Genomic DNA, 14,844 nt, shown 5'->3' on the forward strand with positions numbered 1-14,844 from the left:
TATTTCAGTTCTTAAATATTTTCTATCTCTTCATCAAAATTCTCACTTTGTTCATGTATTACTCTCCTGACCTAAGTGAGCAACTTTACAACTATTATTTTGAACTCTCTATCAGGTAAATTGCTTATCTTTGTTTCATTAAGATACACTTTTGTAGATTTATCTTGTTCTTTTATTTGGGATATATTTCTTTTTTTTTCTTCATTTTCCTCAACTCTCTGTGTTGGTTTCTATACATCAGATAAAAACGCCACCTCTCCCCATCTCGACAGAGTGGTCCTGTGTAGGAGATGAACTTTGTCTATCAGTCCAGCCAAATCTCCTGATTACCTCTCAAATCTTTGATTGTCCAAGTTTATTCTTAGTACCTCCCCATACCTGAGGGTGTACCAAGACCCATTAGCATCCCAAAGGAAAGATTACATTCAGCACCTAGATGCAGGCTGATTGGAAATCACATCCTCTGACAGCAACTGAGAAAGTATATAGTTAAGCCCCTTCCAAGGAAGAAGAAATTGAGAGATAGTTGATTTTGTCTGTTTTCTCTGTGCTGGGTCCAAGTGTATAGCTGCAGAGGGGTTCTCCTGCACCTGTTAAGAACTGCTCCTTTGCTATAGTACTATGGGACTTGTGAATTCAAACCCCATTGGTTATGAGAGCCAGGCAATCCAGAGGCCCATCCCTCAGGCAGCAGCCACAAGATTTGAGGTGTCAGATATGTGTACAAGCTCTTTCCAGGGAGATACTTGTGACTTTGGAGTGGGATGGAGGGAAAAGAGTGTCCAGCATCTTCCACAGAAACTGGAGAGGACCATAGCCAGCTCCCAGATGCATGCTATATTAGAAGCCTGACCCGTAGCCTCATGAGCTGCTTCTTTTTCCGGTAGTGGATCTTGGCCTTCTCCTTTCTCTTCTCCTCCAGTGTAGCCATTACTGCCTGGTACTTCCAGCCAACCTCATGAGCCAGGCACCCTAGGTAGGCAAACTTCCGTGTAGGTTTCAGACGCACAACCTTGAGGGCGGCAGGAACCACCATCCACTTTTTCTTGTCATAGGGTGGCGGGATCCCATCAAACACTTTGAGGCAGTCCAGAGCGGCCTGGCCTCGCTTGGTCTTGTGGGGCAGCATGCCTCGCACTGTTCACCAGAAGATGCGGCTGGGGGCACGGAAGTGGTAGGGGTCACGGGAGGGGTTGGTATTCATCCGCTTGCAGAGGAATGCCAGGTACTTCCACTTGTTTCTATAGAAATTGCCCGAAATGTTGATGCCCTCACAGCGCACAACCACCGCCTCTCGACCCAGAAGCACCTGCTTAGCCACGATGGCCGCCAAGCGGCCCAGGAGATGGCCTCGGCCATTGAGAACCAGGACCTGCCCCTCCGCCATCTTCGGCAGTCGCCTGGGAAAAGTATTCAGATAGAACTTTCTCAGGGAAAGACTAGAAGCAATTTTGCCTGCTTCCTTTCTGTTGAACCCTGGGGAGACAGCCATGATGTGTGCTTGCACCTGCTAACAACTCATTCTTTGCTATAGTTTTGTGGGTCTTGCAGATGCAAACCTTGTTGGCTTTCAGAGCTAGGTGTTTTGGGAGCCTGTCATTCAAGTTGGAGTCTTAAAAGTTGGGGCCCTAAATATGGGGTCCAAACTTTAATTCCTCAGGTAGAAGTTTGGAATTGGGAATTTCCTCCCAATTGTATGACACTGTGTTGAGCATGGGGCTTATGACAAACATGTCTCACTCTGCTTTCCTACCTGTTTTGCTATGGGTATTTTCTTATTCACCCAATATGTAGGAGTCACACAGCTTGCTTCTGGATTTCTTTCAGAGGTAATTGCTCTCTGTGTAGTAGCAGAACATTCATTGTGTCCATGGGAGAAGTGGGGTTAGAAGCCTCCTTTGTCATCATCTCGGCTGAACCCTCTTTCCCTCAGTCTTCTTTTAAAGTAGTTTTACTTATATCTCATTTTATTGACATTATCTGTTTGTACTCAACCTCCCTAATTGGACTCTAAATAACATGAAGGCAAGGAGTGTACCTTCATAATTTCCAGTCTGCATTACCAAATTAGCACAGAATACATGGTCAATAAATGAACAAAGACATAAACCAAATGGAACCAGGAAGCCTAGTAATTATGTAGGTAAATAGGTCCCTTCCTTCTGAACCTTCAGGCATGATATCTGGAAAACAGTTTGAGCAAGACAAATTTGAAATGAGTGAATTAGAGCCATGGTTGCCAAGAAAGCCTTTTATGATTGGAAGGGAACCACCAAACAATTTATGTAGGCTCAAGGAGTCACTCTGAGAAATAGTTCTGTTTCTTCTTCCATTTTATAAGAAAAATAGTAGGAAATAAAGATGAAGAGGAACTTTGAAATAAAACCTTATAAAGCAAAAAGCGATGCCCCTCCCATCTTTTAACTATTGTTCACAAGTCACTTAAAAGTCCTAAGAGGGTAAATTAATATCTTCTCTTCTCACAGGTTATGAACAGGGAAGTAAGACTGGACTAGAGCCACCTATCAACAGACCCTGAAGCCCAGGTTCTGGAGCAGTCCACATTCCCCACAGTGCTTCTGGCCTTAAGCAAAAATTCACCTTGATATGAGGCTCAGACAATAAATAAAATAACCTATGTGGAACTGGAGCTGGAGTTTATATATATTTTTAAAATCTTTATCTTCACTTAAATTTTATTCAATGCAAGTAATTTATTTCTTTACTATTCACATGTCTATTTTAAAATATGGCTAAGGAGTAGGATTGTGTGGTCGACAGTTCCTCTGTCTGTGGTCTGCATGTGAAGAATCTTGACTGGTTAGTCATTGTTGAGAGTTTTGCTAGACTACTCGATAATATTGCTGCCCCAGCATCCATTTTGTGTGGCCAAGCAGCCTGCAGGGGACTTGAACTGACTGGCCCCCGTCCTGTGAGTGCATGCCTTAGATAACACCATTACAGTCATAAGTAAATGTAAGATCCTGATATGACTACCCCAGCCACCTTTGGATAATTACTCTCCCCTGCCTGCCAAGGCCTTCTCCTTGTGCACCCCTTAAATAAGAGGCCCCACAAAGCTCACCAAAATCCCACTCTTTTTGGTTTGAATTAACCAATCTGGACTTAGCCAGGGAACACCAACGTATTCCACCTGTAGACCCTAATAAAGACATATGCCCCAGGTCCTGCCATGCTCTCTCTGCCTGTACCCTGCCTTGACCTCCTCTCATTGCCCCATGAGGCATGCAGTGCACCTCCTCCAGGACCTGTGAGTAATAAACTTCTCTATTTCAATTCCTTTTCTTGAACTATGGCTCAGCAACCAGATACCCAGGGCTCTACTTAACAAATGCTCATTTAACAAAGTCACAATTGTCACACAAGTACCATTTTCCCCCTGAGGGCAAAGTCCCTAAAGAAAATAACCAGTCCTTAAAGGGGCTGAAAATCTAATCACTTAGAATAACTGTAAACTTCATGGTAACACTATAGATTTTTGTTTTCATTATTTCCTGCAAATAGTTATTATCTACTATGTGCCAGTTATTATCTACTGTGTGGAGACACACAGAGTATCTGCACTGGATATAGTAGCAGACAAGATAGAAATATCCCTGCTCTTGTAGGATTATAGTCTTAAGGGGGAGATGGTTAACAACCAAGTAAACAAGTAAAATGAAATAAAATAGTGATACCTGACACAAAGAAATAAAAACAGGGCATAGTCTAGACAGAGTCAACAATTACAAAGTCTCTGAGATAGAAGGGGGCTTCAGGTTCTTAAGGGCTGCGGACAAGGGAGTAAAAGAGAAGATGTAATAGGCAAACATACAGTGAACTTTCCATTATATCCACAAAGTCACCTTCCCAATCATCTTGAATAACTGAACTTAACACATTAGGCTTAAACATGCTATTATTTTAACACTTTTTATTTTCTTTTTAGAAATTTTCATATTTTTTAGACTTACAGTATGTAGACATTATAATTTAAATTCTTCTTGAAGCCAAAGGAACAGAGTTATAATTGTTTGTTGCACTGTGGTATATGGCTTGAGAGTCCAAAGTGTTTAGCTGGACTATGTACCAGCTGCAGAACATATCTGAAACTTGTATTCTTAAATAAATTTGCATCAGTGGCTTGGTTTCCAAAAAATAAATATCTTTTCTTTTTAAGAGTAGAAAATGGTTTCACAACCTCTTAGAAATTGAGAAGTAGCCTTTCTGAAAAATAACTAATTGGCTTAATTACTGAATCAGGCTTCTCCTAAATGACTTTGCTCTAAATAAAATAATCTTTGCTGTTTTTTTTAGGTATAATTTGCCATTAAAATTTTTTTAGCATCAGTAACTGCTTCCATTACCTAGTCAGCCTCAATTCAGGTTTTAGAGTCCTTCCTTTAACTTAACAGGGCTACAATATCATTTTGTGAAGGTTGGAGGAAGGGGCTTGATAAAATAGCAAGAACACTTTATATGAAGTCAGATTTTTGCTCACATATTTATTCATTCATTGATTTATAAATATTATTAGAAATCTTACTATGTGCCAGGCTCTGAGGTAGATAGAGTAATGGCTGAAATAGACATGCTCTGTCTTCATGGAGCTTTTAGTCCATTTCCAGTTCCCTCCCATTCTTCTGGCTGGGTAATTCTGAACAAGTCATATCACCTCTAAAAGCCTGGATTTCCTCATGAGTAAAATAAGCAATATGTAAGAAAGGTTGTGAGGAATATAGATAATAGCATAGGCTTAGCACAATGTCTGGCATATGGTGGTTACTTAGTAGATTTCAATAAGGACATCCTACCCAGAGGCCTCATGTTTTCAGATAGTTCATTAGAGGAAAATATTTCAGTTCTAAAGAACAAATGAGGTAGTTTCAATTCATTGATTATTTTATTACTGTTTCATTTGTTACACTTATTGGATAGCGGTATTAATATGTTAGTTTGAGCTAATAGCTCTCCAGCTTGTTAATGTCTATCAGTGAATGATAACTTTAATTCCATAAGGTTTCCACTCACAAATGTACACTTCCCAGAACAGGACTAGCCTTGCTTACTATTTTTAATCAATAACAAGAATCCAAGACGACACAAGTTCTTTAGAATCCTAATTAATGGCTTTGGTGATAAATGTTTACTATCACAGATACTTGCTTCAGTTTCCACCAAATCTACACAATAAAGATGTACACAGTAATTTTTCTTCCTGAGGATAGAAAAAAATTGAATATTTCCTTCAAAATGTTACTTTAATCCATTCTACCAAAACATAACATAATGATACATTTTCAATAGCTCTTTACAAATTAAAGCTCTTTACAAAGGTCATATAAATACAGAGTCATTATTAAAGTAGAAGCTTAACACAAAGCAAGGGGAAAAATATATTTCCTCTAAGGTAACTTGGTTTCATATTATTTCCAAAATAACAACAATTCCCCACAAATGTCACTTGGGAAATGCCCATGAGCACCAATATCAGAGGAGGTTATGGCTTTGCCCACAGAGGGACGTAAGTTTACACAGAGGAAAGAGGTTGAAAGATGGGGCCAAAAGTCAACTGGCCTCCTAAGGTTCATGTGGAAAGACATCTCCAACTTTGTTTTTGTCAATTGCACAAGGAGGTGTATTTTTGGATAAAAGCAGGATTCCAGCTGTCTAGCCCAGTTCTATGAATCAAGGGGAGATTTACATGCATTGTCTCTGTGGCCTGACTCCCCAAATTCGATGTGGACCCCTCTGAGGCACTGACAGGTAGAGCTTATCTATTCTGCTGGTGTATGCTTCAGTTTTCCCTGTTTTAAATCTGTCCTTTACTAGATGAGGTCAGAGATACAATTTCCTGGCATACTAAATCAGTTATCAGTTTAGTGAGAAAATCAAATTATTTGTCTGTCTGGTAGACCAACTGTTCAGCTGAATTAACCAGCAGCTGGCAAGAGACAACAGCCCTTATCAATAAGCCAAATGTTGGCTGACTTGATTGGTTAATTCATTGACCACTGAATTCAGCTAAGAGAATGGCTCTTTTTCAGATAGCACCTGAGTCATTTCATGTCTTTCCTTGATTTTTGTTAGTGGAAGATATAAAACCACTGATTATTTACTGAGTATTTGTATTTTTACTTTGCTTTGTGATAAGTCTCTTCTCTTTCCCACAAGCTTGCTTTATGTGTGTGTCCTGAGGGAATGGAATGTGTCCCAATTAGGAAAAACATTGGAAAAATGTTTTTTTTTCCAATGGAAAAAAAACATGGAAGGGATGTTAAAAATCATCAAATCCAAATAACTCTCCAATGCTTTAGTCTCTTTGTCTTTATAATTTGTCCTCTCAGTGTCTCCAATGAAGGGAAGCAGATGCTTTTCTTTTAGCATAAGAGCTCATCTACCTATAGATAGCACTAAATGGGCTGGCATACTTGGGAGGAAGGAGGGAGTGGAAGAGAAAGAGATGAAGAAGAGAGGAGGGGTGGAATGTGCTACAATTTATTGAGCCCTTATTCTGGACCCAGCTCTGTGCAGACATGAATCACAGACATATCATGTGATTTGGGGTTGTGGGTCTAGAGTCCAGCAGTGTTCATGAGCAGAGTTAACACAGGAGCGTGTTAGCAGAGTCCACATCTCTACCTTTTTTAATAATATCCTTTTTTGATTTCCTCGCTTCTGTGAGGGAGATAGAGGGAGAGATAGTAGTTGTATATTACGGTCAGAGGTGGGGGATTAATATCATCAACCTCTCTGCTTAAAAGCTTCATCTTCTCAGACCTAGAGGCAGCAGAGTTGCTCTTCCCTGAAAGGTTATAAAATGGTTTCGCTCACATATATTCGTGGTTGAGCAGGAATTTGAATCTAGGCCAGTTTAATTTTAGAGGCTGTGCTCTTAACCAGGCTCCACTGCCTTTCTAGTCAGTTATCTCATACCTTTCACCTGCTTTCTGTTCTCTATCATGCCTTCCTGTACTGCATCAAGATAGGGCAGCAGCCCTATAATTGCCTGGTAGAGGGAAAGTAGTAATTTCCTATGCACATATCCAAACAATGTTAGATTTATTTTTAAGGTAATAAAGAAAGGACATAAAAGTAGTAGTGTGAAAGCAAGTACAGGAGACAGGTAGAGAAGGATGTTGGAGTTTGTAACCCTTTATGGAATTGTTCCCTCACCAACTGACAAAGCAAGTCTCACCCTCCCTGAAGTTAAAACTTGGATGAGAGGCTTCCTTGTGGAACCGTTCCCCTTCCCACTTCTGTGAGATAATGCAAACTAGCCATGTACCCAAGCCCCGTGAGAGGCAGTGTTCATGGTTAGGAGTGAGGGATCCAGAGCAAGTCTGAATCTCACCTCTTCCACTTTCTAACTGATGACCATGGTTAAGTTATTTAGCTTCTCTGTGACTGCATCTGGAAAGTAAAGATAATAAGAGTACTCACTACATAGGGTTGTTGTGATGATTAAGTGGGTTACATATTTTCAGCACTTAGGACCGTACCTGGGATCAAGTCCTATCATCATCATTAGCAGCAACAAGCAGTAACATCCTGGAGTTTGGTTGTATTCTGTCAGACCGAAGCCTTCTCTCTGAGATCTCAGGTTGTTATTTGCACTTTTCAGGGGATTGAGAGGAGTTCTTTCTTTGTGCCTTCTCCATGCTCCACCAAATGGGCTCAATCTGAATCGTCAGTTGCTGGACATCTTCTGGGCACCAGGAATTTTGGTCAGCACAGATTCCAGGTTAGTTCTGTGAGCCCCTTTGAAAAGCTGGAACCAGATCTCCACAAAATGGTACCTAGGACACTGGGTCAATTTTAAAATGGGATTAATGTATTGAAGGCTTTTGTATGATAAGAGATAGAAGGACGAGCTTAACTACTCACACAATTACATGCTCACACACTGCAGGATGTGGCAAAAGAAATGGCCACATTTCTCTGCTGCTTCCTTCTCACAGCAATCACGATGGTCCTACTGTCTAGACTAACCTTCTGTGAACCCAATGAAATTGATCACTTCTTTTGTGACTTCACCCCTCTGGTCCATCTCTCCTGCATGGACACTTCACTGACCGAGAACATGGCCTATGCCACCTCTTCTGCAGTGACTCTGATCCCATTTCCTCTCATCACAACCTCCTACTCCTTCATTCTTGCTGCTGTCCTAAGAATTCCATCTGGCACAGGCTGGCAAAAGGCCTTCTCCACCTGCTCCTCTCACCTCACCGTGATCATGGTGTTCTATGGGACACTGATTGCCACATTCCTCATGCCCTCAGCCAACTCTTCCCAACTCTTGCACAAAGGATTTTCTCTACTTTATACCATCCTAGCACCCATGTTCAACCCCATCATCTATAGCCTGAGAAACAGAGACATCCATGAAGCCCTGAAGAAGTGTTTGAGTAAGAAGCCAGGTTTCCTTAGATGATGCAAAAAGGAAAAGAACTATATTTGTTCAATGGTTCATAAACTGGATTGAGTAATTTAGAGTCAACATAAAAGGCAATTACCTAAACTATTAGCTACCAAAGACTGATGACCAGATGCCTATGAGTATGGCTGTGGACACTGCTGAATTCTGACTGAATTGGTGTCCCAGGAATGGTCTAAGCAGGTCAGATTCTGCTCCATTCTGCTCCAGGATCCTTGTGTAGAAGCTCATCTCCAAAATGAACTGGTAATGCTGGCCACTCATTTGCTCTAATACTCATTGAGGGTCTACTATGTCCGAGGCATTGTACAAAATGTAAGTGAAAAATAAACAAAAACAGAGGAAGTCCCTGCTCTCACTAAATTCACAGTCATGGGGGAAGATAAACGTTAATCAAATAACTAGTGTAAAACTACACATATAAAATTACACTTGTGATTCAAAATTAAAAATAATAAGATGACTACTACACACCTATTAGAATGGCCAAAGTCCAGAATACTGACAACACCAAATGCTGGTGAGGATACGGAGGAACAGAAACTCATTCATTGCTAGTGGGAATGCAAAACAGTACAAATGCTTTGGAAGACATTTTGGGCATTTCTTACAAAACTGAACATACTTTTACCATATGTTTGAGCAATCACACCCCTTAGTATTTACCCAAATGAGTTGAGAACGTATGTTCACACAAAAAACTGCACCTATTTATAGCAATTGTATTTATAATTGCCAAAACTTGGAAGCAACCAAGATGTCCTTCAGCTGATGAATGGAAAAATAAAATGTGATACACAGACAATGGGATGTTATTCAGCACTAAAAAGAAATGAGCTATCAAGCCATAAAAATACATGGAGGAAACTTACATGCATATTACTAAGTGAAAGAAGTCAATCTGAAAATGATATATAGTGTTTTATCCCAATTATATGATGTTCTGGAAAAAGCAAAACTTTGGAGTCAGTAAAAAGATCAGTGGTTTCCAGTCTTCCACTCAAGACTTAGAAGTGGGAAACAAAGATTTGGGGAAATGAGGGCTAGGCAGAGGACCCATGATGAATCTATGATGCTCTATCTCCCTTGCTATTATGGTAGCAGGCTCAGTTGGAAGCTGGGACATTGTATTTATTGAGTTCCACCTCTTCCTGCCAGGCCCTCTACCAGGCTCTTGCCTGCACTTGCTCCCTCTCCTACTGGCACATGTTCTTAATAAGTTAGAGCATAGGGTGTGGTGGGCATGTGTTTTTTGCTCTTTGCAACTCTAAAGAGCTGAGTTAACTTCTGAGTAGAAAGCTGAGGTCAGCATTGCACACTCAGATGCTGCCTGACTTCTTTTCTGGCTCCTACAAATTATGCACCCCTAGTGCTGAGGTTAGGATTATCTCTTGCCTAAACTTTCTTCTGAAACATTCTTCTTTTTTTGAGTTAAGCAAAGGGATGATGTTCACCATGCGTGGGGGTTACTCAGAACCTTGGATTGGAAACAGCACATACGAGACTATGCTGGGTATCTGAAAACATTCTCAGACCTTGCTTTATGAAGAGAGAATTGCCCTCTTCTTACTCCTCTTGTAAACTAGGAAAATATTGTGTGATCATCTTAGGGTACTCCCAGTAAAAGTAAAACTTGTCAGCTTTCATTTATCCACAGGTGGCTCATTGGGAGCCAGGGTTAATGTCAGACTAGCTCTGCAGGAAATTGGATAGGAGAGCAGGCTTTTGTGTCATGGGAAAGTTTTTAATTTTAGCTCTGCCACTTTCTTGTAATATGCTTTGGGAAAGTTACCTAAACTCACCAATTTTAGTCTTTCTCATCTGTAAAGGAGGACATGCCATGCCCATCTCACACTGTCCCTAAGTGAGAACATGCACTGTCTGTCTGGCCCATAGCAAGTGCTCAGTAAATGGTAGTAGCTCTTGTACCTCTTCTAGGTTCCACCTTCTGTACCAAATCCCAGCTAAAACTATTATGTAGTCAAATTTCGTTTCAAAGTAATAAATATTCAGAATGTTCAAGGCCCAGAGAGAATGTATGGATTACACATCTTCTTTACAAGAAGTGATCCCCTAAGGGATTAAGTGGACTTTCCCCAGGTAACACAGACTAGAATCCAGAAATTCTATATATGAGTCCTGTCCTCTCTCCCCTATACCACACCACCTAGCAACTCAGTAAGTTTTCTCCTTGCCTAGGGACACATAAGGAACATTCCTGTATATGCCTGCATCACTGTTTCATTATACTTGGCTAGGAGAGAGTGTAGTGTATCACAGCACATGCCAGAGCCATGGAACTCCCCCTCCAGTCCCAAGTCTTACATTCCATCTCCTACAAGCCTGCAGCTCCACTCAGGTAACAAAGTCTCAGAATGTTTGTGGCCAGCACAATTGCCATCAACTGGGAGAAACTTCTCCACTACTCCTTCTGCAGAAAGCCACAGCTCTCAACCTCTCAAATGGGGAAGGGGACATGTTGCGGTTAGAACTGGCTTCCTATTTCTACTGAGACATGGTAATGAAACATGAAGCCTGGGGAGTCTCTTCCAAGTTAGTGAGGGCTGCAGGAATGGAGCAGCCACAGCCCTGCTCCCACAACTGAAAATAAGCCCCAATACTGCCAAAGAACCCAGGAGTCTCATCTCACCCAAACCAGTGGTTTTCTGACCTTAGAGTTGGGCAAATGTGCTTGAGAAGCCACCAAAGGTGAGGAAGAGGTTGAGCAGTCTCTGAGCCCCATCCCTGCACTCACTGAGCAATTCTGTTTTGATGTATCTTATTTATTCCATTTAAAACTTCATTTGAATAAAGACTTTTGCTGCTAAATATGTGTACACACACACACACACACAAAAACACACACATTTTTTTTTTTACTAGACCTTTCCTTCCATTATAGCTTCCCTTATTTTCCCTGCTGAAAACATACAAAAACATGAAGGTCATGTTTGGATTAGTTTATGTCCCATAAAGTCAAGGACAGTTGGTGTACCCTGACTAAGAGGACAAGACAGAGAAAGTATTTAGAGAAGACCACAGCTTCTAGGATGATGATTTCTGCAGGAAATTTTGTATGTCAATTACCTGCACTGTATTTTTTAAGCCTCTGGATCTCTGTAACTGACTTCTACCAGGTTGAAGCAACACTTGTCAGTGACTTTCCCAGGTTTATCAGGGATGCCTGTCCTTGGGGGACACTGGACACCTCCAGGTAGCATGACCACACCCTGACATATTTGTGCCTTTAGGCCCAGGAGTGGGTTGGTCTGCAAAAGAAGCCTTTTGTCACTCACAGACTGAGATTCCTTCTGAGGAGAAGTGAAGGGAAGGTTACACGATGACCTGTAAATTTCTGATTCTTGTCCCAGGGCTGTGCAGGCCTTTACTGGTAGGTGAGAGGGATATAGATGTACAACCAACTAGATGGAGTCAGAAGTGAAGGTCATAGCCACTCCTGCCATCATAAGGAGTAACTGTGTTTCCACAGAGACCTGCCACCCTGCTCTCTCTGATCTCAGGCAGGAGGGCAAGAAAGCCCATACAATCTTGGTGTTTTCTCACTGGTCCACACCTGCTCAAGCGCAAAGAATTTGGGACCTTAGTAAGAGAGAGTCACAAATTTCAGGCAGAAATCAAGAGTCTTCAGCACAAGGGGTCCACTCCTTGTGCATGCTCCTGGGGTCTGACCACACCCTTAACCACTGAAAGAGTAGAGGGTTGTGGTATCTGCTTAGTTCTTTCTTAGCTGAGGGACCTGCGGCAAGTCTCTTCAGCACTTTAGGTTTTAGGATCTGAATCAGAAAAATTGGGAAGATTGGCTAAGTGTTTTCTAAGGAATATGCTGAGGATAACAAGTAACATTCATATCATACTTTAAATTTTATAAAGCTCTTTCACATAGTTTCTCATTTGGTCTTCATTTAGCTATAAAGTAGAAACGATCCCCACAGCACAGATGAAGAAACTAAGATTCAAAGATGTTAAATGACTTCCTTAAAGTATCTCTCTGAATGTCTTTTGGTTTCCAACCCTCTGTTATTTCGTTTACAGTATACTCCTAGCTCTGAGTTCCATAATTCAGTTCTTCTCTTCTGGGTATGTGCTATAAACTGAAAGTGTTCCCCAAATTCATATGTTGAAACATAATCCTCAATGTGATGGTATTAGTAGGTGGGGCCTTTGGGAAATAATTAGGTCATAAGGGTGGAGCACTCATGAATGGAATCAGTGCCCTTATAAAAGAGACCCCAGAGCTCTCCATCTCTCCTCTGTGCCTTGTGAGGACACAGCAAGAAAACAACCTTCTATCAACCAGGAAGCAAGCTGTCACCAGACACCAAACCTGCTGGCACCTTGATCTCAGACTTCCCAGTCTCCAGAACCACAAGAAATTAATTTCTGTTGTTTATAATCTACCTAATCTATGGTATTTTTGTCATAGCAGACTAAACATACTAAGACAGTACTTTTTAATTTTTTTTAATTTATTTTTTATTGAGATAACATTGGTTTATAACACTATAAGTTTCAGTGTACAGCACTGTATTTCTACTTCTACAGCCCGTATCACTCCTAGGCCCTAAATCAGGTAGGCATAATATATCACAGACATTATGTTAAAAAGTGCCAGGCACTTCCCTGGTGGCACAGTGGTTAAAAATCCGCCTGCCAACACAGGGGACACGGGTTTGAGCCTTGGTCTGTGAAGATCCCATATGCCGTGGGGCAACTAAGCCCGTGGGTAACTGAGCCTGCGCTCTAGAGCCCACAAGCCACAGCTACTGAGCCTGCATGCCACAACTACTGAAGCCCACATGCCTAAAGCCCATGCTCTGCAACAAGAGAAGCCACCACAATGAGCAGCCTGTGCACCGCAATGAAGAGTAATCTCCGCTCGCCACAACTAGAGAAAGCCCGCATGCAGCAACGAAGACTCAACGCAGCCAAAAAAAAAAAAGTGCCTAAATTTTTGGCAGTATGGCATCTGGGACAATGATGCCAGTAGGGAGCTGCTTTGGATGCAGGTTTCCCAATCCCAATGTCACATTGGATTATGCCTTAAAAGCAAGGCAGTATCATTGTTGGTTATTACAGCTGGAATTTTAAAAAAAAATTCTCTCTACCCTCAGCTTGGAATTTTATCTGTATTCTTCTCATATTTCAATATTTTCCAATAATAAAAACAGACTCACTCATCTTAAAAAAAAAAAGAAGGCCTAAATGGGAACCCAGTGATTTCTCCATGTCTATGTGAGGTTTTGTCCATTCAGGAGGCATTTTGGCAGGTACTACTGCATGATAATGCAGCATCAATATTTTGTGTTCCCATTCCTTATCTGGCCAACTTCAGGTCTCCTAAACACCCAGATTCTGTTATCACCTACCATGCTTGATCAATAACATGCACTGAGAAAACCAAACCATGGATCTGATCTTCTGCTATATCCTTTTTCTAATTTAGTTTTTCTCATAGTTTTTGAGCTTTCTTCTGGATTATTCAACAACATGGGCTGCCCTGACATTGTCTTATTCTCCATTTTTTTTCTTGTTCCTCCAAATGGATTGTAAATATCTAATGGTCAGAAACAACATTAAGTTCTCAATGAAATCTTGAAGGTTTGGGTCTGAGTGGGTATAGAGTTCTCTACCCTTCCCTGACTCCCAGGACACAGCTGCCTCTGGTTGTCAAGCACTTGGATCAGCACTTAGGATGAAGGAGAGGAGTACATTAAATAAAACATTTTCTCCATCAAAATGATCATTCACTTCTGCTATGAGGAACTCTTGTCTTGAGATATTCTTCCTGATATTCCTAAAATCCTCTCCTTAATAACCACTTCTCTCTCCACAGATGTTCACTCTATTTATCTCTCTATCCTTCTCTTATTTTCTCCTCCCTTCCCAAATCTCCAGTTCTCCTAAGTTTCAGGCCTGAAGTTATTCAAACATTTATAGAGCACCTCTTATGTTCCAGACACAACTGTTCAACATACACATAGCAACACAGAGGTTTACAGAGCTTTGAGTCTACAGGTGAGAGAATATTCCAAAGACAAGAGGGAAGGGAAGGAGGGAGAGTGAGAGAGAGAGAGAGAGAAAGAGAGAGAACTAGAGTGATTTGTTCAAGCAATTAAAAGGAATTCAATAACCAGTATGGCAGTACAGTGGGGGTGGGTGTGGGGAAGGACTGGCCAGCTGAGTGTGAGGAGTTAATAGGACCTGCTTAAAACCTATGGGAAGCCATTGAAGAGTTTGATTTTTTTTTAAACATCTTTATTGGAGTATAATTGCTTTACAATGGTGTGTTAGTTTCTGCTTTACAACAAAGTGAATCAGTTATACATATACATATGTTCCCATATCTCTTCTCTCTTGCATCTCCCTCCCTCCCACCCTCCCTATCC

General features: G+C 41.1%; 1 protein-coding gene and 1 pseudogene across 1 annotated transcript; one reads left to right on the top strand and one right to left on the bottom strand.

Moving 5' to 3' along the window:
• Positions 1-835: 835 nt before the first annotated feature.
• On the bottom strand, positions 836-1,387 carry LOC116761053 (annotated as a pseudogene).
• Positions 1,388-7,927: 6,540 nt separating this feature from the next.
• LOC116761107 (olfactory receptor 11A1-like) lies at positions 7,928-8,434 on the top strand. The gene has a single exon (XM_032646917.1). The coding sequence runs from the start codon at positions 7,928-7,930 to the stop codon at positions 8,432-8,434; it is 507 nt and encodes a 168-aa protein (XP_032502808.1).
• Positions 8,435-14,844: the final 6,410 nt, after the last annotated feature.

Source organism: Phocoena sinus, chromosome 1 (genome assembly GCF_008692025.1).
Source record: "Phocoena sinus isolate mPhoSin1 chromosome 1, mPhoSin1.pri, whole genome shotgun sequence".
Taxonomy (NCBI): Eukaryota; Metazoa; Chordata; class Mammalia; order Artiodactyla; family Phocoenidae; genus Phocoena; species Phocoena sinus.

Coding starts and splice junctions, on each gene's coding strand:
- LOC116761107 (XM_032646917.1), top strand. CDS start 7,928: ATGGCCACATTTCTCTGCTGCTTCCTTCTCACAGCAATCACGATGGTC.